This window comes from Carcharodon carcharias, chromosome 4, assembly GCF_017639515.1.
Source record: "Carcharodon carcharias isolate sCarCar2 chromosome 4, sCarCar2.pri, whole genome shotgun sequence".
Lineage (NCBI taxonomy): Eukaryota > Metazoa > Chordata > Chondrichthyes > Lamniformes > Lamnidae > Carcharodon > Carcharodon carcharias.
Genome location: NC_054470.1, coordinates 49,403,273 through 49,427,287, shown reverse-complemented (window position 1 = coordinate 49,427,287; position 24,015 = coordinate 49,403,273). Strand labels below are relative to the sequence as shown.

Here is a 24,015-nt window from a genome sequence, read left to right as displayed (position 1 = left end):
TCACGAGGACTCGAAACGTCAACTCTTTTCTTCTCCGCCGATGCTGCCAGACCTGCTGAGTTTTTCCAGGTAATTCTGTTTTTGTTTAGAATTTTATTGAATGCTTAAAACAATTCTTGTACAATTCCTCATTGATTCATACCTGTTTTGGATAATTGAATGGCACAGAGCTAATTGCTGAAATTAAAACAGTGTTGCAAAGTGAAAAGAGAAGCTAATGTAATCTGGATGCATTGTGTCTCAAATTTACTTGGTATGTAAATTCATTCCAGTGAAATAGTTAAATCACACTGAGTTTGACAATAGAGGTATATGAGTTGCAGAACACATTATAGACACCTAACAGTATACTAAAGGAAACTCCATTCAAAGCAAATGTTATATTTAAACAACACAATTCTCTCAATAGGTGCAAGAAAAGCTAAAACAAAAACAGAATTACCTGGAAAAACTCAGCAGGTCTGGCAGCATCGGCGGAGAAGAAAAGAGTTGACGTTTCGAGTCCTCATGACCCTTCGTGAGGACTCGAAACGTCAACTCTTTTCTTCTCCGCCGATGCTGCCAGACCTGCTGAGTTTTTCCAGGTAATTCTGTTTTTGTTTTGGATTTCCAGCATCCGCAGTTTTTTTGTTTTTAGCAAGAAAAGCTAAACCTTGTTTCAAATTCAATGACAGTCACAAAAACCAAGTAATAGGCTATATACAGAAGTAACAGATAGAAATAATAATATGACAAACTAGCTGCGCTTTAGGCTGTAGAATGCAATGCCAGTTCATGTAAACATCATGACATGGATCTATTCATCGGTTAGGAATGGAATGACAGGCAATAAAACCTCATAGGTGGTATCATGGAAAATGCAGGAATGACATGGCATTAAAACACTTTTGCGAGTTGAATTAACAAACGGAAGCTTAGAATGATGCTTGACAACTTTGTCTATACGTGAAGTATATGATATCAATATCAGTCCATGGTTATTACTTTATAAAAAGTGCTTCACTTTTGAGAAAGATAATCAAGTGCAATTTTCATACTTCTCATTCATTTGCCTTGATGGTTTTGAAAGCTTGATATATTGTCCTATTGCAAATGAACAATAAAATCCAGATCCTAGTGTCTCAAATAGACAGAGATTCCATCAGCTGTTCTGTGGGTTTGATGATGATGTCTCATACTTCCTAAAACTTGATCTTTTAAAGGATTCCCTTAAAGTAGAAAAAAGTAGAAGTTATTGTGTTACTAATAATGCTTGAGGGAACATTGAAATGAAACAGTAGTACATCACTTATTCTTATGGCTGAAATTCTAATAATTAGTTACTCAATAAAACATTTTTCCTTTCTCTCTTGACTGCACTGGCTCAGCCTAGGTTACTTTTCTTTGGCACTGGCTACCCTCTGATACTTTATCTAAGTGATCAACACATGCGGTCCCCCCCCCCAGATCGTGGACGTCGATAGGATATTTACTACAGGATGCACCTCTATCTTGCTTTCCAGCAGGGGTCACCGGACAGCAATCAGGAACATCAATCCAGGCTGTTATTTACTCCTTTTCAATCCAAATCCTGAGGCTAATTGCAGCATCCTTCCAGCCATCCTGACTGAGAGCAGCTAAATCAGCAGAGCCTGGAATCAAACCTAGGATGCTCATGGTGTGTTTGGGCAGAATCACACCATACAATTAACTTTTGAACAGAACCATCTGGTGATCTCATTGAGAGTGGAGGCATCAAATGGTCTTCCAGAGTAATAAGCTCTGCTATACGTGGTTCTGAGCCTGTAGTCGTGATGCATTTGAGATTTGAAAAACACAACCCCTGGCATTCTTAAAGGCTACTAAGGACTAAATGGTGGATAAGGATAACAGGAGTCCTCGGGTTAAGGTGCTTAATTGTGGGAAGGCTAATTATAACTATATTAGGCAGGAACTGAGGATTCTAGACTGGAGGCAGATGTTTGAGGGCAAATCAACAACTGACATTTGGGGGCTTTCAAATGTCAGTTGATAAAAATTCAGGACCGGCATGTTCCTGCTAGGATGAAGGATAAGTATGGCAAGTTTCAGGAATCTTGGATAATGAAGGATATTGTGAGATTAGTCAAAAAGAAAAGGGAAGCATTCATAAGGGCTAGAAGGCTGGGAACAGATGAAGCCCTTGGAGAATATAAAGAAAGTAGGAAGAAACCTAAGCAAGGAGTCAGGAGGAATAAAAAGGGTCATGAAAAGTCACTGGCAACCAGGATTAAGGAAAATCCCAAGGTCTTTTATACATATGTAAAAAGCAAGAGGGTAGCCAGGGAAAAGGTAGGCCCACTCAGGGACAGAGGTGGGAATCTGTGTGTGGAGCCAGAAGAAATGGGAGAGATACTAAATGAGTATTTCTCATCAGTATTCACCAAAGAGAAGGACTTAGCGGTCAATTTGTCTAGGGAAGAGTGTGTAGATAGCCTGCATCATGTTGAGATCAAAAAAGAGGTATTAGGCGTCTTGAAGAATATTAAGGTGGATAAGTCCCCAGGGCCAGATGGGATTTACCCCAGAGTACTGAGGGAGGCAAGGGAGGAGATTGCTGGGGCCTTGACAGAAATCTTTGTATCCTCACTGGCTATGGGTGAGGTCCCAGAGGACTGGAGAATGGCCAATGTTGTTCCGTTGTTTAAGAAGGGTAGCAAGGATAATCCAGGAAATTATAGGCTGGTGAGCCCTACGTCAGTGGTAGGGAAATTATTGGAGAAGATTCTTTGTGATAGGATTTACTACCATTTGGAAGCAAATGGGCATATTAGTGAGAGGCAGCATGGTTTTGTGAAGGGGAGGTCATGTCTCACTAACTTGATCGAGTTTTTCGAGGAAGTGACAAAGATGATCGACAATGGAAGGGCAGTGGTTGTTATCTACATAGATTTCAGTAAGGCCTTTGACAAGGTCCCTCATGGCAGACTGGTACAGAAGGTAAAGTTGCACGGGATCAGAGGTGAGCTTGACAAGATAGATACAGAATTGGCTTAGTCATAGAAGAGAGAGGGTAGCAGTGGAAGGGTGCTTTTCTGAATGGAGAGCTGTGACTAGTGGTGTTCCGCAGGGATCAGTGCTGGGACCTTTGCTGTTTGTGGTATACGTAAATAATTTGGAGGAAAATGTAACTGGGCTAATTAGTAAGTTCGCAGACAACACTAAGGTTGGAGGAGTTGCAAATAGTGAAGAGGATTGTCAAAGGATACAACGGGATATAGATCGGTTGGAGACTTGGGTGAGGAAATGGCAGATGGAGTTTAATCCGGACAAATGCGAGGTAATGCATTTTGGAAGGTCTAATGCAGGTAGGAATTATATGGTAAATGGCAGAACCCTTAAGTGCATCGACGGGCAGAGGGATCTGGGTGTACAGGTCCACAGGTCATTGAAAGTGGCAATGCAGGTGTATAAGGTAGTCAGGAAGGCATAAGGCATGCTTGCCTTCATCGGCAGGGGTATTGAGTATAAAAGCTGGGAAGTCATGCTGCAGCTGTATAGAACCTTGGTTAGGCCACACTTGGAATATTGTGTGCAATTCTGGTCACCACATTACCAGAAGGATATGGAGGCATTGGAGAGGGTGCAGAGGAGGTTTACCAGGATGCTGCCTGGTCTGAAGGTTATTGGTTATGAGGAGAGGTTGTAGAAACTCGGATTGTTCTCACTAGAGCGACGGAGATTGAGGGGCGACTTGATAGAAGTTTACAAAATTATGAGTGGCATGGACAGAGTAGATAGTCAGAAACTTTTTCCCAGGGTAGGGGACGTAGATTTAAGGTGAGAGGAGACAACTTTAGAGGAGATGTGCGGGGCAAGTTTTTTACACAGAGGGTAGTGAGTATCTGGAATTCACTGCCAGAGGAGGTGGTGGAAGCAGGTACGATAGCGGTGTTTAAGAGGCAGCTTGATAAATACATGAATAGGATGGGAATAGAGGGATATGGACCCCGGAAGTGCGCGCAATATGATCGGCGCAGGCTTGGAGGACTGAAGGGCCTGTTCTTGTGCTGTACTTTTCTTTGTTCTTTGTTCTTTTTTGTTAAATGGCACCATGGGGAGAATGGATGTTGTTCAATAGTAAAAATGTTGAAGTTATTGGTCCTGTTAAATAATATACCAACCGCATCTTATGTCCCCAGTGCTAGTTGTGAAGGGGCCAGCTATACAAAAGTTGAGGTTCCCACTTACTCTGGCAATTGGCAAGAGGTTGCATGTTGTACAGCAAATTCTGAAGAAGTAGCAAATGCCTGAAATATTTAGCTGGTCGTCAGCTTCTGAAAGGAAACGATTGACTAAAATTTTGGATGTAATTCAAAATTAAAGAACTCCACTTGAAATATTAAACCCTTTTATAACATGTCATTGAGCTACAGTAGAAGTAACGTTGCATTTGTGCAGCTTACTTGGTGTCTCTTTGGATTTTTATTACTGGTTTATACAGGTCTGGGATCTTTCTCCCAATCATTGGTCTCAAGTTCTCTTTTAACTTGTTGTAATTCTTTTTCAGTTCTTGTTGATATTCCTTTTGGTCAGAGGCAATCAGGTGTTTGTTTTTCTCCACAGCATCTCCACATCTGGAGAGGAAATACAACATCAGCAAAGATCCATTCAGTGAAGATCAGTTAGTTATTTATTTTCTCCTCCCTTGCTCTTGAAGAACTTCTAGCTTGGAAGATAAGGGCCAGAAATTTTCCCCCGTCGGAGGGGTTGTGCGGGGGTGGGGGGAGGGGGGGGGGGGTGGCAGGTGCAAACCTAATTGGCATCCTTGATCGGGTCCGTGCCACCATTTTACATGGGCTGGCCAATTAAGGCCTGCCCATCATGACGCATGTGCGCGAAAGAGCGCAGAGATCTCCCTGAGTGTTAAATTTTTAAATAAAGCTTTTTAAAACTTTTAAAATGTGTCCCCACATGTGACACTATCACATGAGCTGGGACATGTCAAAGAATAAATGTATAAATTTTTATTAGATTTTAAAACACTCCATGAAACCTCATCCCGTCTGTGGATGAGGTTCCATGAAAAATGCGAAGGCTGCCTGGGCTCTTCGCCTACCCGCCAACCTTAAGGTTGGACAGGCCCAACTCATTAAATTGAGTTAAATTAGGTTTTAAATGGCCTTAATGGACCTTTGACAGTTCTGACAGAAATGAAAATCTAAATGATGCGCGGTGACGTCGGGATGCCCAGCCCCTGCTCATCGATGGGAAATGCTGCCCAAGAGAATTGCTCCCTGCACCAATTCCATTTCAGAATCATCCACTAGGTGATACACAGAGAGATCTGGGGTAAATCTCTCTGACTTCACCTTGCTTTGTCCTCAGCTAAGTAACATCACCCCACCCAGCGCATCCCTCACCAGCCTCATGCCTACAACCATACACCGACACAACTGCAATCAGCAACACACTATATAGTGAACCTTGACTATGATCAAAGATCCTATTATAATTTTTCAATTTAACTTCACATTTTTCAAATGAGGATATTAATTAGATTACACAATAATATCTGCATAATTATTCTGATTGCTTTATGCAAATGATTGCTTTAGAGATTAATCTAATCAGTAAGGCAATGAGGGACATGCAGGCAGAGGATACAATGGGCTTGCATTTCTATTCTTAGTGCGCTGCTTATGCGTTCCTAACAAATTCATGCTTGTGCTATCTTAACACTTTAGTTAATCCTCTTATTGGATAAAGTAATATGCAAAGAAAAATGCACAAAGTTACATGCAGAGGAAATGAAACCTCAAGGTGTGAACAAGCCGATTTTCTCAGATATACCTTCAGGCTGTTGAAGGCAAGCTTTGATTCATAGTCATTGGAGCCCCTCCATGTCAAACAACACAAATATTTAGATGAGAAAAGATGAGAGGAGGCTCGAGTAGAGCATAAACTGGATGGAACTCGTTGGGCCAAATGGCCTTTTTCTGTGCTGTATATCCTATGTAATCCTAAGTGAGTACTTTTGCTTTCATTTTATTCCTCTTTCTCTTGCCAATTTTCTCTCTCCACCTCTTTTCCTGAAGGTGTTGACTTCTTATAAAGATACAATTCCAAGGAGACCAGTTGCTCTCAAGTATTTCACCCAATTGGTCATTATTCAGGTGAGGGCTTTGGCAGATTATTCAACTATTCTGCCCTGTTCTTGGCTGCTGTATGTACTTCTAGCATAAGTCACTAGACAGCAAGAGTCACTGGATAGATGGTGACCCTTGGTCAGTTTTCTCTCTGTAATCAGGCCCTGCGGCCAGTTATGGCACTTCAATTACCACCCCTGCTAAACTCAAATGAACTTGCCGCAGAATGAGACCATGCATGACACCTTTTTGATCTGTATCGTACAGCTACTGACTGGAATAATCTGCTGTGCTATTGAGGGTCTCTACATTCAACAAATAACTCATTCTGCATTTTATTTAACTTACCGCATGATAAATTCTTTGAAGCATAGCCTCAATTTATTGTGATGTCTGAAGAGCTTTGAATCTTCTGGAATCTCAGCGAGAAATACTTGAGCTACTTCTAATGGGCCCTGTAACAAGCAGACAAAACTGGTATGAGACACTAGGAAACAAGGATGGTGCTTTGGTTAGCTTGTAAAGAATTAAAACCATTAAGATATAACTCACTAAGACTGCCTATTTTCATCTCCATAACATGCCCAACTCTGTTCCTGCCTCAGTTCATCTGCAGCTGAAACCTCATTCATGCTTTTGTTACATCTAGATGGATTATTCGAATGCTAACAAAAACAGAATTACCTGGAAAAACTCATTCGAATGCTATTCTGCCTGATCTCCAACATTCTACCCTCTGTAAACCTGACATCATCCAAAACTCTGCTGCCCTTGTCCTTACTTGTGCCAAGTCCACACTCTCACACCACCCTTGTGTCCACTGACCTACATTAGCTCCCAGAGCCAAGGAATACCTCAATTTAAAAATTCTCATCCTTGTTTTCAATTTCCTCCATAACCTTACTCTCCCTATCTCTAATCCCCATTGGACTCTACAATCCTCTGAGACAAGTAAAGCAACGCATAAACTGTTGCCACATATCTCTACTCTAAACAAAGTATTGAACAGTTAATAAGATAGAAAATGACTGCTCCATTAATTCCTGGCAAAATTTGAAAAAAATTTATATACAGCATAAATCTTTACTTATCCAAAAGGATACTATTTAGCTGTCCAAATACATTAAGTGATATCTCAATTCATTTTCACTGTTAACCTGTTTGAACTTCAAAAAGAAACAAAACTGTGTTCTGAGCAGCTTTCCTGTATAACTTATAAAGCTTCATGAGTTGGGTACATTGTTAAATAGAGTTCATTTTTTTTAAAGCGTAACTGACATCTTAATCAGAATCCATGATAAGTGTTTTCTATACAAAATCCCACCCTGCACCTACCCCACAAGATTAAACACTTTCATGTTGTGAATGCAAGAAGCACTTATTAAAGACTTGGCCACTAAATCATCAAGTCTTAGGTCTTCAAGCAGAGTGTCACCAGGCTGGCAAGTACAAATCGACAGTATGCAGACTCCGGCTCTTTAATGTGATACCTGGTTTACAGTAGCTCCCACAGAGCCTTGTAGCACCATCTGAAGCAATTTGGGATCTGGAGGTTCCTGATGAGTCGCAATTGCTAACTCGAGTGTTTTCTTCTGCATATCCTCAATAGCTACTTCAATAGGTGTCAGGATAAACTGCAAAACGAGCCAGATAAAATTACTTATTTCTAGACTGCTACAATTGAAAAGAGATTTGAATTCTCAATAGAAGTAAACTTGACCAGTATTACTGACAATGGGTGGCATCAGATGTCAGCAGTTAAAACCTTAAGGATACTAGGACTCACTATTCACTGCTGTTTCTACTGAAACATTTTACATTGTGGAAACCTTTCAGTTGTATATTGTGAAATTATACCTGGTAATGTCACCCCATCTTAATTACAACACAGCTCATGGGAATGAGGAGCCAGGCTTTTGTGTGCAGTTCAATAAGATTCATAGTTCAGCAAATGATCCACAACACCAAATTAAATGTAAGAAGACAAGGTATGAGCTAAGGTGCAGAGATTATAATAGGAAGCTGTGAAAGAAGGGCATTTGGCTGAGAAATTTTGTAGCTGAACACACTTTTATTTATTAAAACTCCCTGTGTCTCTTATCAGGTTTTATCTTCTGTTATCCTGATGCACCCATATTCCTATATTACCTTTGCCTTCAGGCAGCAGTCCTTTAAATTCAATCAGGAAAGGATATTGGGTAACACATACACAATTTATTGACTAGTTGCTATTCACATTTCAAGGATGGTAATTGCTATCCCGATTGATGTTTCTTCTATCTTTTCACAATATTTCCCTATTTTCCATCATGAAATCTAATCTTTGGTTATTTCTTATGCACAACCATTGAAAATGTTAATAACCAACTTCTGACATGCAAAGATAAGACAAAAAATTAATTAAAAGGCTTTCAGCCTCTTATTTTTTTTAAGTTTAAATGTGAGTACTTTCTGGACCGATCAGCGGACCCAGTAAATACAGTGTACGTATTGCTACATTATTTGAAGTTCATGCTGTTCAGTGAAATGACTGTCATGAAGGGCATGCCCATGAAGTGAATCAGACTGGTCACTCTTGCCCATTAAGTGTATTTTCCAGTACTTCAATTTCAAAACCTGTTTCTTTCAAATAGTTCTTAAACATTATTGCAAAATAGTACATCTGTTTATTACCTCTTCTTTCTGAATGACATTAATTCTGGTTTTAATGTAAGGGAAAGCATGTAGGGTTGTCAGGATGGTCTTTCTCTTGTACTGCTCTTTCAGGTCTCCTCGGGGGCGTCCATCCTTTGTGAATGGAGTGGTGTACATGAAGCGCCGAAGGTTGAAGTTCTTTTCAAAGTAGGTGATTCTGTCTTTCATTTCATAATCATCAAAGAACGGCTCAACAAATGTTATTTGTATGTAGGCCTAGAAACACAAAGTTCAAAATGTTAAAAATTAAAAATAATTTTTATTTGGTAATATGTACCTATTGTGAAGACATGCTGCCTCTTCCTCTCCACATAGCGGGATATGCATTCCTGTACCCAAAACAACATGGCTGGATACCACACCGAAACAATTGCTAGGATCCACGCAAGAGTGCCCCACTGGACACTGGCCAATACATTTTTACTCCAGGTTGCAGGATTTTACTCTGTCTTGTTTGTTGCAGCACTGCTGAGATTGACTCCCTAATGCAGGCTTCCAACTGGAAGCCCGCAGGCCGCAACGTGTCCTGCAAAGCCCCTCTATGTGGTCTGCAGAGCCACTAAGTGCGGTAGTGGGTCGGTAAAACGACGTTTTACCTGCCGGCCGTGATGGCAGGTTTTCACGCCGTATTGTCCTAAACCTGCCGCATTACTTATGCATTCCCATGCCGTTTCCATGGCAGGCAGGCTCTTGTTCGCCCGCCATGCCATCACTTCACCGCTTCATCACATCAGGCGCCATATTTAAAGTCCAGCTGCGCGCACACATATCAGTGCTTCCAGCCCATGACTACTGCAGGGAAGATGCCCACGAAAGGCATAAAAAGGCTGCAGCCCCCAGGTTTAATGACGCGTCACTGGAATGCCATTTGGACGCTGTGGAAGCCCACCATGATGTCCCCACCCTCACTCTGGCCACAGGACATGTAGTGGCATCACCAATCCAGCATGGCAGGTGCTGGTTGCAGTGGTCAGTGCCAATGCTGCACAGAAGAGGTTGGCCATCCAATGCATACAGAGGATGAATGATCTCATCTGTGCAGCCAGGGTATGGCAACCATCTCATCACTCTAAACTTATACACGCAAGCCCATCACATTCACTGGCATCTCACTCACTGCCAACTCAAGCAACATCACCATCCATTCTCACACACACACCCTCACATCTCCAACTGGCCTCATCTCCTCTGGAGACTGCCTCCTCAGCCCTCACCATCTTCAGGCCACTTGCACAGCACAACATGTGTCCCCACACACCCTGGGATACCCCTCTTCCCCAGTACAGTTCTCATCCTGCAGCCTCTTCCATTGCCAGAGGCCACATCTCCCCGTTCACCAAGCAAGCCCTAACCCTGCAGCCATTGAAAAGTCACCACCGCTTTATGGCTGGCCTGGTAGGTAGAGACCTGCCCGTGAGTCCTCCTAAAAGTAATGTGGATCTGTGAAGCCTGGCGCTGATGACTGTGAGTGCTGCCCGAAGCAAGGTAGGCAAACAAACCTTGAAGTCCCGAGCGAAGTGTAGCCCGCCAGATGTTTGTGTGCTGTTGAGAAATACGTTGGCATGTTTTCCCACCGATGTGGGCGGACAATCCAGTGAGGGGGGGAGGATGAATTCTGCAGGCTGGCCTTATAGTGATATGCTGATATATTAAAATGAGGTTCCTGACATCTGATGGTGGGAAAGGTGGCCTGACATTGGGCTGAGTGGACGATCGCAAACTGGTTTCACGATGTTGTGAAACCAATCGCATCATATTGTCCGCTCACGCCTCTGAACACGCCCGACGCTGGCGGGCATAGAAAATCCTGGCCACTGCTCAAAAGCTAATGAGCCAAGCCAGGAAGTTCAAAATGCAGGTCATTGGATTTCAAGAGTTTGCAAGGGACTGCTCCTCCAATCACAGGCCTTTCCTGCGTTTCCTGCTGATAGGCTCAGTATTAAGCAATCAGCAGCGAATGAGGGAAAAAAAACAGTCTCTGATTGGAGGAGCAGTGAAGACTGGTGGCAGCGTGTGGGTTGAGAGTTCCTGAGCCAAGGGAAATTAAGATGCGGTGAGGCTGGAGCTTGGGAGCTAAAGCACATCAGGGTCAGAGCCAGGGGAGGGCAACGTTTTGGCAGAGGAGACGGTGCCACGGTGAGTACGTGGGAGTGAGAGTGAGGTGAGGCTGAGAGGGAGACTGTGTGTTGTGGGCTGGCAAAGTGAGAAAGAGAGACTGACTGTGTGTGTGAGAGAGGGAGATTGACTGTGTGTGTCAGAGAGAGAGTGACTGTGTGTGTGAGAGAGAGAGAGTGACTGTGTGTGTGAGAGAGAGAGTGACTGTGTGTGTGAGAGAGAGAGTGACTGTGTGTGTGAGAGAGAGAGTGACTGTGTGTGTGAGAGAGAGAGATTGACTGTGTGTGTGAGAGAGAGAGATTGACTGTGTGTGAGAGAGAGAGTGACTGTGTTTGTGTGAGAGAGAGTGACTGTGTGTGAGAGAGAGAGAGAGTGACTGTGTGTGTGAGAGAGAGAGTGACTGTGTGTGTGAGAGAGAGAGTGACTGTGTGTGTGAGAGAGTGACTGTGTGTGTGAGAGAGAGTGACTGTGTGTGTGAGAGAGAGTGACTGTGTGTGAGAGAGAGAGAGAGAGAGTGACTGTGTGTGTGAGAGAGAGAGTGACTGTGTGTGTGAGAGAGAGAGTGACTGTGTGTGAGAGAGAGTGACTGTGTGTGTGAGAGAGAGTGACTGTGTGTGTGAGAGAGAGTGACTGTGTGTGTGAGAGAGAGTGACTGTGTGTGTGAGAGAGAGTGACTGTGTGTGAGAGAGAGAGAGTGTGACTGTGTATGTGAGAGAGAGAGAGTGTGACTGTGTATGTGAGAGAGAGAGAGTGACTGTGTATGTGAGAGAGAGAGAGTGACTGTGTGTGTGAGAGAGATTGTGTGTGTGAGAGAGAGAGATTGACTGTGTGTGTGAGAGAGAGAGATTGGCTGTGTGTGTGTGTGAGAGAGAGTGACTGTGTGTGTCAGAGAGAGACTGTGTGTGTGAGAGAGGAAGATTGACTGTGTGTGTGAGAGAGAGAGAGACTGTGTGTGTGAGAGAGGAAGATTGACTGTGTGTGTGAGAGAGGAAGATTGACTGTGTGTGTGAGAGAGAGAGAGACTGTGTGTGTGAGAGAGAGAGTGACTGTGTGTGTGAGAGAGAGAGCGTGACTGTGTGTGTGAGAGAGAGAGTGACTGTGTGTGAGAGAGTGTGACTGTGTATGTGTGACAGAGAGAGAGAGAGTGACTGTGTGTGTGTGTGAGAGAGAGAGAGAGAGTGACTTTGTATGAGGGAGAGAGTGAGTGTGTGTTTTCTGAGAGAGAGTGAGTGTGTGTGTGTGAGAGAGAGAGTGACCGTATGTGAGAGGGAGAGAGTGACTGTGTGTGAGAAAGAGAGAGATTGACTGTGTGTGAGAGAGAGAGATTGACACTGTGTGTGAGAGAGAGAGTGACTGTGTGTGTGAGAGAGAGAGAGTGACTGTGTGTGTGAGAGAGAGAGAGTGACTGTGTGTGTGAGAGAGAGAGAGTGACTGTGTGTGTGAGAGAGAGAGTGACTGTGTGTGTGAGAGAGAGTGACTGTGTGTGTGAGAGAGAGAGTGACTGTGTGTGAGAGAGTGACTGTGTGTGAGAGAGTGACTGTGTGTGAGAGAGTGATTGTGTGTGTGAGAGAGAGTGACTGTGTGTGTGAGAGAGAGTGACTGTGTGTGTGAGAGAGAGTGACTGTGTGTGTGAGAGAGAGAGAGTGACTGTGTGTGTGAGAGAGAGAGAGTGACTGTGTGTGTGAGAGAGAGAGAGTGACTGTGTGTGTGAGAGAGAGAGTGACTGTGTGTGTGAGAGAGAGAGTGACTGTGTGTGTGAGAGAGAGAGAGTGACTGTGTGTGTGAGAGAGAGTGACTGTGTGTGTGAGAGAGTGACTGTGTGTGAGAGAAAGAGAGAGTGACTGTGTGTGAGAGAAAGAGAGAGTGACTGTGTGAGAGAAAGAGAGAGTGACTGTGTGTGAGAGAAAGAGACAGTGACTGTGTGTGAGAGAGACAGTGACTGTGTGTGAGAGAGACAGTGACTGTGTGTGAGAGAGACAGTGACTGTGTGTGAGAGAGACAGTGACTGTGTGTGAGAGAGACAGTGACAGTGTGTGAGAGTGAGAGTGACTTTGTGTGAGAGAGAGAGCGAGAGAGTGACTTTGTATGAGGGAGAGAGAGTGTGACCGTGTGAGAGAGAGAAAGTGACTGTGTATGAGGGAGAGAGAGTGTGACTATGCGTGAGGGAAAGAGAGTGTGACTGTGCATGAAGGAGAGAGTGACAGTGTGTGTGTGAGAGAGTGTGTGACTGCGTATGAGCGAGAGTGTGACTGCTTTTGAGGGAGAGAGAGTGTGATCATGTGAGAGAGAGAAAGTGACTGTGCGTGAGGGAGAGAGAGTGTGACGGTGCATGAGGGAGAGAGAGTGTGACTGTGCGTGAGGGAGAGAGAGTGTGACTGCGTGAGGGAGAGAGTGTGACTGTGCGTGAGAGAGAAAGCGTGTGACTGTGTGTGAGAGAGAGAGTGTGACTGTGCATGAGGGAGAGAGAGTGTGACTGTGCGTGAGGGAGAGAGAGTGTGACTGTGCGTGAGAGAGAGAGCGTGTGACTGTGCGTGAGAGAGCGTGTGACTGTGCGTGAGAGAGAGAGTGACTGTGTGTGAGAGAGACAGTGACTGTGTGTGAGAGAGAGAGTGACTGTGTGTGAGAGAGAGAGTGACTGTGTGTGAGAGAGAGTGTGACTGTGTGTGAGAGAGAGTGTGACTGTGCGTGAGGGAGAGAGTGTGACTGTGCCTGAAGGAGAGAGTGACTGTGTGTGTGAGGGAGAGAGTGACAGTGTGTGTGAGGGAGAGAGTGACTGTGTGTGTGAGGGAGAGAGAGACTGTGTGTGTGAGAGAGAGAGAGACTGTGTGTGTGAGAGAGAGTGACTGTGTGTGTGTGAGAGAGAGAGAGAGTGACTGTGTGTGTGTGTGAGAGAGAGAGTGACAGTGGGTGCGTGAGAGAGAGAGTGACTGTGTGTGTGTGTGAGAGAGAGAGAGAGTGACTGTGTGTGTGAGAGAGAGAGAGAGAGAGAGAGTGACTGTGTGTGTGTGTGAGAGAGAGAGACAGTGACTGTGTGTGAGAGAGACAGTGACTGTGTGTGAGAGAGACAGTGACTGTGTGTGAGAGAGACAGTGACAGTGTATGAGTGAGAGTGACTTTGTGTGAGAGAGAGAGAGAGAGTGACTTTGTATGAGGGAGAGAGAAAGTGACTGTGTATGAGGGAGAGAGAGTGTGACTGTGCGTGAGGGAAAGAGAGTGTGACTGTGCATGAAGGAGAGAGTGACTGTGTGTGTGTGAGAGAGAGTGACTGTGTGTGTGTGAGAGAGTGTGTGACTGCGTATGAGCGAGAGTGTGACTGCTTTTGAGGGAGAGAGAGTGTGATCATGTGAGAGAGAGAAAGTGACTGTGTATGAGGGAGAGAGAGTGTGACTGTGTGTGAGGGAGAGAGAGTGTGACGGTGCGTGAGGGAGAGAGAGTGTGACTGTGCGTGAGGGAGAGAGAGTGTGACTGTGCGTGAGAGAGAGAGCGTGTGACTGTGTGAGAGAGAGAGAGTGACTGTGTGTGAGAGAGAGACTGTGTGTGAGAGAGAGAGTGACTGTGTGTGAGAGAGAGAGAGAGAGAGAGTGACTTTGTATGAGGGAGAGTGTGACTGTGCGTGAGGGAGAAAGAGTGTGACTGTGCCTGAAGGAGAGAGTGACTGTGTGTGAGAGGGAGAGAGTGACTGTGTGTGAGAGGGAGAGAGAGACTGTGTGTGTGAGAGAGTGAGAGACTGTGTGTGTGAGAGAGAGAGTGACTGTGTGTGTGAGAGAGAGAGTGACTGTGTGTGTGAGAGAGAGAGAGTGACTGTGTGTGTGTGAGAGAGAGAGAGTGACTGTGTGTGTGAGAGAGAGAGAGTGACTGTGTGTGTGTGAGAGAGAGAGAGAGTGACTGTGTGTGAGAGAGAGAGAGAGAGTGACTGTGTGTGAGAGAGAGAGAGAGTGACTGTGTTTGAGAGAGAGAGAGAGTGACTTTGTGTGAGAGAGAGTGACTTTGTGTGAGAGAGAGTGACTGTGTTTGAGAGAGAGTGACTGTGTTTGAGAGAGAGTGACTGTGTGAGAGAGAGAGTGACTGTGTGTGTGTGTGAGAGAGTGACTGTGTGTGTGAGAGAGAGTGACTGTGCATGAGGGAGAGAGAGTGACTGTTTGTGAGAGAGAGAGAGAGAGACTGTGTGCGTGTGAGAGAGAGAGAGAGACTGTGTGCGTGTGAGAGAGAGTGACTGTGTGTGTGAGAGAGAGAGTGACTGTGTGTGAGAGAGAGAGAGTGACTGTGTGTGAGAGAGAGAGAGTGACTGTGTGAGAGACAGAGAGAGTGACTTTGTATGAGGGAGAGAGAGTGTGACCATGTGAGAGAGAGAGTGTGACTGTGCGTGAGGGAGAGAGAGTGTGACTGTGCTTGAGGGAGAGAGAGTGTGACTGTGCATGAGGGAGAGAGAGTGTGACTGTGCGTGAGAGAGAGAGTGACTGTGTGTGAGAGAGAGAGAGACTTCGTATGAGGGAGAGAGTGTGATTGTGTATGAGGGAGAGAGTGTGTGACAGTGTATGAGGAAGAGAGTGTGTCTGCGTGTGTCTGAAAGAGAGTGATTGTGCGTGTGTGAAAGAGAGTGATTGTGTGTGTGTGAGAGAGAGAGAGAGTGACTGTGAGAGAGAGAGTGACTGTGTGTGGGAGAGAGTGACTGTGTGTGGGAGAGAGTGAACATGTGGGAGAGAGTGACTATTTGTGAGAGAGTGGCTGTGTGTGAGAGAGAGAGAGTGACTGTGTGTGAGAGAGAGACTGATTGTGTGTGAGAGAGAGTGACTGATTGTGTGTGAGAGAGAGTGACTGTGTGAGAGAGAGAGATAGAGAGTGACTGTGTATGAGGGAGAGAGAGTGTGACTGTGTATGAGGGAGAGAGAGTGTGATTGTGGGTGAGAGAGAGAGTGACTGTGTGTGTGTGTGTGTGTGTGTGTGTGTGTGAGAGAGAGAGAGTGACTGTGTGTGTGTGTGAGAGAGAGAGAGTGACTGTGTGTGTGTGTGTGTGAGAGAGAGAGTGACTGTGTGTGTGTGTGAGAGAGAGTGACTGTGTGTGTGAGAGAGAGTGACTGGGTGTGAGAGAGAGAGAATGACTGTGAGGGAGAGAGAGAGTGACTGGGTGTGAGAGAGAGAGAATGACTGTGAGGGAGAGAGAGAGTGACTGTGTGTGTGAGAGAGAGTGTGACTGTGCGTGAGGGAGAGAGAGTGTGACTGTGCGTGAGGGAGAGAGAGTGTGACTGTGCGTGAGAGAGTGAGTGACTGTGTGTGAGAGAGAGAGAGTGACTGTGTGTGTGAGGGAGAGAGTGACTGTGTGTGAGAGGGAGAGAGAGACTGTGTGTGTGTGAGAGAGAGAGTGATTTTGTGTGAGAGAGAGAGAGAGTGACTGTGTGTGTGAGAGAGAGAATGACTGTGTGAGAGAGAGAGTGACTGTGTGTGTGAGAGAGAGTGACTGTGTGAGAGAGAGAGAGAGAGAGTGACTGTGTGAGAGACAGAGAGAACGACTTTGTATGAGGGAGAGAGAGTGTGACCATGTGAGAGAGAGAATGTGACTGTGTATGAGGGAGAGAGTGTGTGACAGTGTATGAGGAAGGGAGTGTGTCTGCGTGTATCTAAAAGAGAGTGATTGTGCGTGTGTGAAAGAGTGATTGTGTGTGTGTGAGAGAGAGAGAGTGACTGTGAGAGAGATAGTGACTGTGTGTGGGAGAGAGTGACTGTGTGTGGGAGAGAGACTGATTGTGTATGAGAGAGAGTGACTGATTGTGTGTGAGAGAGAGTGACTGTGTGAGAGAGAGAGATAGAGAGTGACTTTGTATGAGGGAGAGAGAGTGTGACTGTGTATGAGGGAGAGAGAGTGTGACTGTGTATGAGGGAGAGAGAGTGTGATTGTGTGTGAGAGAGAGAGAGTGACTATATGTGCGTGTGTGTGTGTGAGAGAGAGTGAGTGACTGTGTGTGTGAGAGAGAGAGAGTGACTGTGTGTGTGTGTGAGAGAGAGAGTGACTGTGTGTGTGAGAGAGAGAGAGAGTGACTGTGTGTGAGAGAGAGAGTGACTGGGTGTGAGAGAGAGAGAATGACTGTGAGGGAGAGAGAGAGTGACTGGGTGTGAGAGAGAGAGAATGACTGTGAGGGAGAGAGAGAGTGACTGTGTGTGTGAGAGAGAGTGTGACTGTGTGTGTGAGAGACAGAGGGAGTGTGTGTGTGAGAGAGAGTGTGACTTTGTAATAGGAAGCTGTGAAAGAAGGGCATTTGGCTGAGAAAGTTTGTAGCTGAACACACTTTTATTTATTAAAACTCCCTGTGTCTTTTATCAGGTTTTATCTTCTGTTATCTTGATGCACCCATATTCCTATATTACCTTTGCCTTCAGGCAGCAGTCCTTTAAATTCAATCAGGAAAGGATATTGGGTAACACATACACAATTTATTGACTAGTTGCTATTTACATTTCAAGGATGGTAATTGCTATTCCGATTGATGTTTCTTCTATCTTTTCACAATATTTCTCTATTTTCCATCATGAAATCTAATCTTTGGTTATTTCTTATGCACAATCATTGAAAATGTTAATAACCAGCTTCTGACATGCAAAGATAAAACAAAAAAATTGACTAAAAGGCTTTCAGCCTCTTTTTTTATATGTTTAAATGTGAATACTTTCTGGACCAATCAGTGGACCCAGTAAGTACAGCAAACATATTGCTACATTATTTGAAGTTCATGCTGTTCAGTGAAATGACTGTCATGAAGGGCATGCCCATGAAGTGAATCAGACTGGTTACTCTTGCCCATTAAGTGTATTTTCCAGTACTTCAATTTCAAAATCTGTTTCTTTCAAATAGTTCTTAAACATTTTTGTAAAATAGTATGTCTATTGAGAAAGTGAGTGACTGTGTGTGTGTGAGAGAGAATGCGAGAGTGACTGTGTGTGAGAGAGAGAGAGAGAGCAAGTGACTGTGTCTGAGAGAGAGAGTGACTAGGTGTGTGTGAGAGAGAGAGAGAGTGACTGTGTGAGAGAGACAGCGACTGTGTGTGAGAGAGAGAGTGACTGTGACTGTGTGTGTGTGTGTGTGTGTGTGTGTGTGTGACAGAGCGACTGTGTGTGTGTGTGAGAGACAAAGAGCGCGACTGTGTGTGTGTGAGAGAGAGTGACTGAGAGAGAGCAGTGTGTGTGAGTGTGTGCCTGTGAGAGTGATTGTATGGGTGGGTGTGTGTGTGTGAGAGAGAGTGAGAGAGTGAGTGAGTGACTATGTGCGCATGTGTTTTGCAGGGGAGTAAGAGACTGCATGTGTGTGTGGGAGCGAGTGTTAGAGTGAGTGAGAGAGTGTCTGCCGTACTCCTAGTCTCAGGTTTCTCATCCAATCTCACCACCGCACACCAACACAAACACACACCCATTTACAGTGGGTGGGAGTGAGTGATCACCCTGAGACTGGGACTGAGCCACACACACACTCTCCTTGACCCTCTCTCACACTGGTCATTTTCATTAATTACTCTTTTTTAACTTAACAATGTATTGTTATGACATTACTTTACCATTGCATGGGAATTGTTTCCAAATACATGTCTTTTTGAAATTCAGTTTATTGTCGTGCCAAACCCTCTCTTTCTGAAATTAGCTCATCAGCCCTTTGACAGAAAAAAATGCCAATGTGGCTCCCCGAGCACAAAGGTTGGCCACGCTTGCTCTAATGCATGGAGTTTCGCCTGCTCTAATGCATGGAGTTACCATGCCTGCTCTAATGCATGGAGTTACTGCGCCTGCTCTAATGCATGGAGTGGCCACGCCTGCTCTAATGCATGGATTTACCACATCTGCTCTAATGCATGGAGTTACCATGTTGCAGAATATACAAAGTTCAGAAAGATATATAGGACGAAAAATATTTTTTTGCCAATTATGAAATAAATGTGCAAATTTTCACAAGGAATTGATTTACTTTGCATGTTGTGAGCAATTTTCAACTGACCTTGTTGGGATCCAGCTTGCTCTTTTCCACAGGACTGGAATCCTTAATAACCTCCACAGCATCCTCACCGAAACACTGTCCATAAAATGCCTATTTGTGAAACAATACAGGGTCCATGGTTTTAAAGGCATTCTTTAAATACCATTAGTTAATAGCAACTAACCAAACAGTGTACACTTTGCTGATACTAAGCAGATTTTAATCATTGATGAAGTTCAATTTTTGAAGAACATCAAAACTTTAGGTTGAAATGCAACCTATTGCTTTTCAGTGTCGCCTGCTGGGATTGCATATTGAACACTGCACGAGGAGAATGCACCTGAACAATGCCTCAGGGGAGAGAAGACAAGAAAAACAGAGAAAATGTCAAAAAGGAGAGATATTAGAAAATGTTACAATTTTGAAGTGGCATTAAAAATTGACTAAATTGACATACAGACCAATGATAGGTTTTGTTTACCTCCAGTCGATGAGAAATTTCTGGCAGCTTGGTGATGGCAGGCTCCTTGTAGATATATTCCTGTTCATCCAAATCCCCAAATTTCACTCCATAGAATGCAACACGGAAATATGTGCCAAACATTCGTTTAGAACCCTTGCAAAAAAAAGCCACATTTTTAATTTAGATAACCATGCCTGGGCTGTAAAAGCATGGCTGCAGTATAAGAGGATTAGTACAACAACCTTATACTGTGCTTCTCTAAAGTGATGGGCACACTAACATGAAGCTGATCAGTAATACGAACTTATTAATCAAAGTTCTAAGAACATACAATATACTAGAAAGTTTTAAAACATATTGCAATAGTAAAAAGGAAGAAGCTCTGGACTGATCAAACTCAGTGAAGAACTCGTGTGAAACATTGGTGTAAAAGGGGATGTTGTACTAGGAGGAGAAATACATACATTTATTGAATGACCATTTTCTCCATCAACTATTGTCACTTGGATTTGAATGATATGTGGGGGGATAGAGCTTTGAGCCATTAATAATTTGAACAAATTGATTCTGTGCCCCTACTCTGTCATATGCCTGACTTAGATGCAAATCAGCAAAATAAAAATAGGTAACAAGTGTTAAGTGTGCATTATTGCCCTCCTTGCTCACAGAAATCTGTGAAGCTAAAAGCAAAGAACTGCGGATGCTGGAAATCCAAAACAAAAACAGAAACAGAAACACCTGGAAGATCTGTGAAGCTACCTCATGTATGTTTGTCGATGGTTCTTTCTCATTATGATGAATAATCTGAAGGAAATGCTACAACACTGAGAAAATCTTGCCTACTGAGACAAAATGAGTTACCTTTGCTGTTATGCTTTCAAATGCTTTTTTGAGCTTCCCATGTGTATAAGCCAATTTGCCGACATCTCTATGGGCTTCTTGGATTGGTATGACAACTTTGTAAACTTCATTCACACTTTCAAACATACAGGCCTATACCAAAGAAGGAAGAGTTTATATTCACTTAATCAATTGTGACATTACAATTAAATGCATTAACCATTTAATTCTTTAGAGTCTAAAGTTAGATCTTTCCTCATGCTTTTTGGTAAGCTACATTCTGCAGCTATTTTGTATCAAACATTTTCTGCAGATGAACCCGACTTATAACCATGACAGGCAGAAACCAGTATCGTGACATATCACTGACAAAAAAATAAATAAATACTTTCATCTGAGTCCCACAGCACAAACCTACTTGGAATTAAAAGATCTCAGTTGGGGAAGTGATAAAGATGGTTAATGTGGGAAGTGGAAACGGTCTTGCTGATGCAATAGAGGGCTGTTACTCTGAGAGGTTGGGATAAGGCAGAGTGCTGGTATAGAATAGAGAATAATTTACTTTTTGGGCAGAATTTTCTCTTTGGCATCCGGGGGTGGGCCCTGTACACCGATGTGTAAAATCTCAGGTGGTGACGTCAGGTGTGTGTCCCTGCACCACCACACGTCATTCAGACCTTCCGTTTGGCAGGCGCACGCCAGAGGCAGCTGCGCACCCGCCGAACTGTCAAAGGCCTGTTAAGGCCATTAATACACCAATTAAACTAATTCTCAATGCTGCCCATCCAACCTTAAGGTTGGCGGGCAGGCTAAGAGTCTGTGAGGCCTTCGTGTTTTTCATGAAACCTCATCCACGGGCGGGATGAGGTTTCATGAAGGTTTTAACAAATTAATAAATAAATTTTGCTAGTTTCATAAACTCATGTGTGCTTCATGACAGCTCATGTGACACTGTCACATGGGGGCACATGTGTAAATGATCTTGTACCTTCTTTATTAAAAATTCTCAAGATGAAATTAATCTCCCTGAGGCACGGAGCTGGCTCAGGGAGATTTCTGCGCTCTTTCGTGTCATTTGGCGGGCATTAATTGGCCTGCCCACATAAAATGGCAGATGATCACGGGCAGCGATTGGCTCTGTGCCCGCTCCCGACCAGCCTGCTCGACAGGCAGAAGATTCTGCCCTTAATCTGGGTTGTGCTGTATCTGAGCTGAGACTGACTGAAATGGCAAGGTGTTCCATTGTCAAACACCAACAATAAACACAAAATGCATTTAAAAGAAAAATTAGCAACATTACATATACTTGTACAGGTGGGACTGAGCCATTAGAGATTATCTGAATGTGTCACCGTTCTCAACTTGTTTCAATTGGGATTGAAACACTAGGCTAGATTTTAATGTGAAGTTGCACTGGGAGCATGGGCGATAGATAGCCGGGTAGGAACCTGGGGCTACATTTTAAGGGAAGGAAAGTTGGCTGGAAGCTGACTCGCTTCATGCAAGCCTGCTCCGCAGCTATAATGCACTGTGGGTAGGCTGAATCGGCTTACAGTGGGACTTCTGCCCTTCACTGTGGAAGAATTCCCACCCTTGGGAGCAGCAGCCAATCCGATTGGCTAGCAGCTCCAGCAGTCCTGGCAACACCAAGCGTTCAGTAACGGGTGCTGCTGGGACTGCAACCAGACCCAAGAAGGCGGCTCAATGGATCTTGGAGTGAGGTGATTGGGTGGGGAGATTTGGCCAGTTTAGGGAGGGGGCTGGGCTTTGGAGAGCAGATGGGTAGGAAGAAAGGGGGAATACTGTCTGGGGGCGGGGGTGCCATATACGTGCAAAGGGTAACCCCTTCCTGAAGCTAGCACCACCCTTTTAAAAACCTTTTTAAAAAAATAGCCTGCCCATTCCTGCTCATTTGCCCATGCCATCACTATTATGGTATGGACAGCATATTTTTTGGGTCAACTGGCTTGTTAACAAGCTCAATTAACCATTAATTATTTTTTTAAACATGGCAGGCGGGCTGCTGATTTCGGCACCCACCCACCAGTGTGTTATAGAGGTGAACTCGGGGATGGCTGGGAAGGTGGTGGGCTGGGCACCTGCCTGATTTTATGTGCCCTCCTACTGAAAACACACCTGGTGGGGGCACAGAAAATTTAGCCCCTGGAATTATATCATTTCATTAGCATTTTACCTCCAAGTTTCCCATCCAATCAGCAGTGGTGGGCATGTTGATGACCCAAATGTTGGGGTCTCAACTCCAGTACATAAATAGCCAACTATACAAGCAAGCTGAAGGAGTTGGAGTTGACTGTCAGGGAATTAGAAAGGTTGCAAGGTGTCCACATGAACAAAGGCTGTGCCTCCCAGGATTTAGTTGAGCTCACCTCTGTTGACTCCTGAAAGAAGCTCAATCCCTCTGAGGATACACTGTTACAGCACTCATACAGACAAAGATATTTAAACTTTGCGTCCAGTAGAAGAGATAATTTGGTTTACACCTGGTGACTCTCACGTCACCAGTGAGCAAGAGGTGAAGTCAAGGGCAGCAGTGGAGAAGCCGCGTTGGAGGCTACAGGCGTCTCCAAGCTCTGCTCAGCTGGATACAGATGTTGTACCCAGGGACTATTGATGAAGATGATCCTTATTGGGCAGCAGCAGAGATTCAGCAATGTAATGACAGGAGGCTCCAAGCACACTCCTCACAACTGTAGAGAAACTGGAGGATTCCACCTCAATTATGAGTGGGTTCATGTTGCAGACTATTACAATAAGGTCATCTTCTATGGATCAAGTGGCCAACTGGATGAAGCATCAAACCTGGCAATTAACTGAGTGCATTCAGGCCTTGAACTAAGGCTTGTAGACTCTGAATACCTCCTTAAATAGGATGAGTGACGGGCTAACCTCAACCTTACAGGGCCCCACTGATCTGCAGCAGTGTGGCAGCAGAGAGGATGATGGTGAAAGAGGGTATGGAAGTGGAGGATATGCTCAAAGCACTTTCATTTCTCACCTGTTTCCCCCATCAATCCCCCATCATCAGTCAATGTTTCATTGGGCAAGTCTGCCCCTGAACAGGTGTAGATGGAGCAGTCTTTGGTGAGGCCCTCATGGACTGCTAAACACAGAAGATGTTGGTCAAGAGCGTCTCAACAGGTGAAACAGGGATCCGAGCAGCCTACCTTTGTCTAAACCCAACCACGGGTTTCACCAGGTAAAAGCACAAGGAAAAGAAAGGGTAAAGGTTTGTAGCCGCACAGGAATATGCTCAAGGGTGCCTTACAAATCATTATGTTGTTAAGTTTCTTTTCCTCATTTGAAGCACCTAAATATTATTGTTTTACATCACTTTCTTCTGTTGCCCATTCTTTGTTACTGGGGTCCTTTCAGTTGTTTGGTGGTGAATGTGAAGATATGGGGCAGGATTTTATGGCTGCAGATTGGGTGGGCTCTCCCCTGGCATGTATATAAAATATGGCATGCTAACATCAGGTCAGCAATCTGATGTTATTATGTCAGTCTCCGATATTTAAGGAAGGTGAGCAGGCACAGATATCGGTAATCTGCCCACTGTTTTGAAGCAACCGATTGCTAAACTATTGAGCTTGTTAAAGACCTAATTGTATCCAATTTTTCATTGCCCTCTCCATTTTTCAGCTGTCAGACAGGAAAAGGTTTGGCAGGGCTTCATGCTAAGTATGAGGAGGCAGCACAAGGGTGGAAGTAAAGGCCTGCCAATGGGGCCATTGGTGCGTGCAGCAGCAGAGTCTTCTGGTGAAGGTGACAGCATTTGTATATTTTTTGACTTAATTTATTCACTGTTTGAGCCTGCCATAAGA

General features: G+C 44.5%; 1 protein-coding gene across 3 annotated transcripts in view; it reads right to left on the bottom strand.

Annotated features, from left to right (window-relative positions):
* Positions 1-614: 614 nt before the first annotated feature.
* Positions 615-24,015, bottom strand: part of dock8 (dedicator of cytokinesis 8) — a 312,431-nt gene continuing 289,030 nt past the window's right edge. For all 3 annotated transcript variants that reach the window (XM_041186616.1, XM_041186617.1, XM_041186618.1), the window contains 8 exons: positions 20,195-20,326; positions 19,352-19,486; positions 18,892-18,981; positions 8,781-9,017; positions 7,598-7,741; positions 6,456-6,562; positions 4,425-4,595; positions 615-1,208 (listed from right to left, as the gene is read on the bottom strand). In XM_041186616.1, coding sequence (XP_041042550.1) covers positions 1,142-1,208; positions 4,425-4,595; positions 6,456-6,562; positions 7,598-7,741; positions 8,781-9,017; positions 18,892-18,981; positions 19,352-19,486; positions 20,195-20,326 — 1,083 coding nt within the window. In that variant the 3' untranslated portion in view covers positions 615-1,141. The remainder of the gene's footprint in view (positions 1,209-4,424; positions 4,596-6,455; positions 6,563-7,597; positions 7,742-8,780; positions 9,018-18,891; positions 18,982-19,351; positions 19,487-20,194; positions 20,327-24,015) is intronic.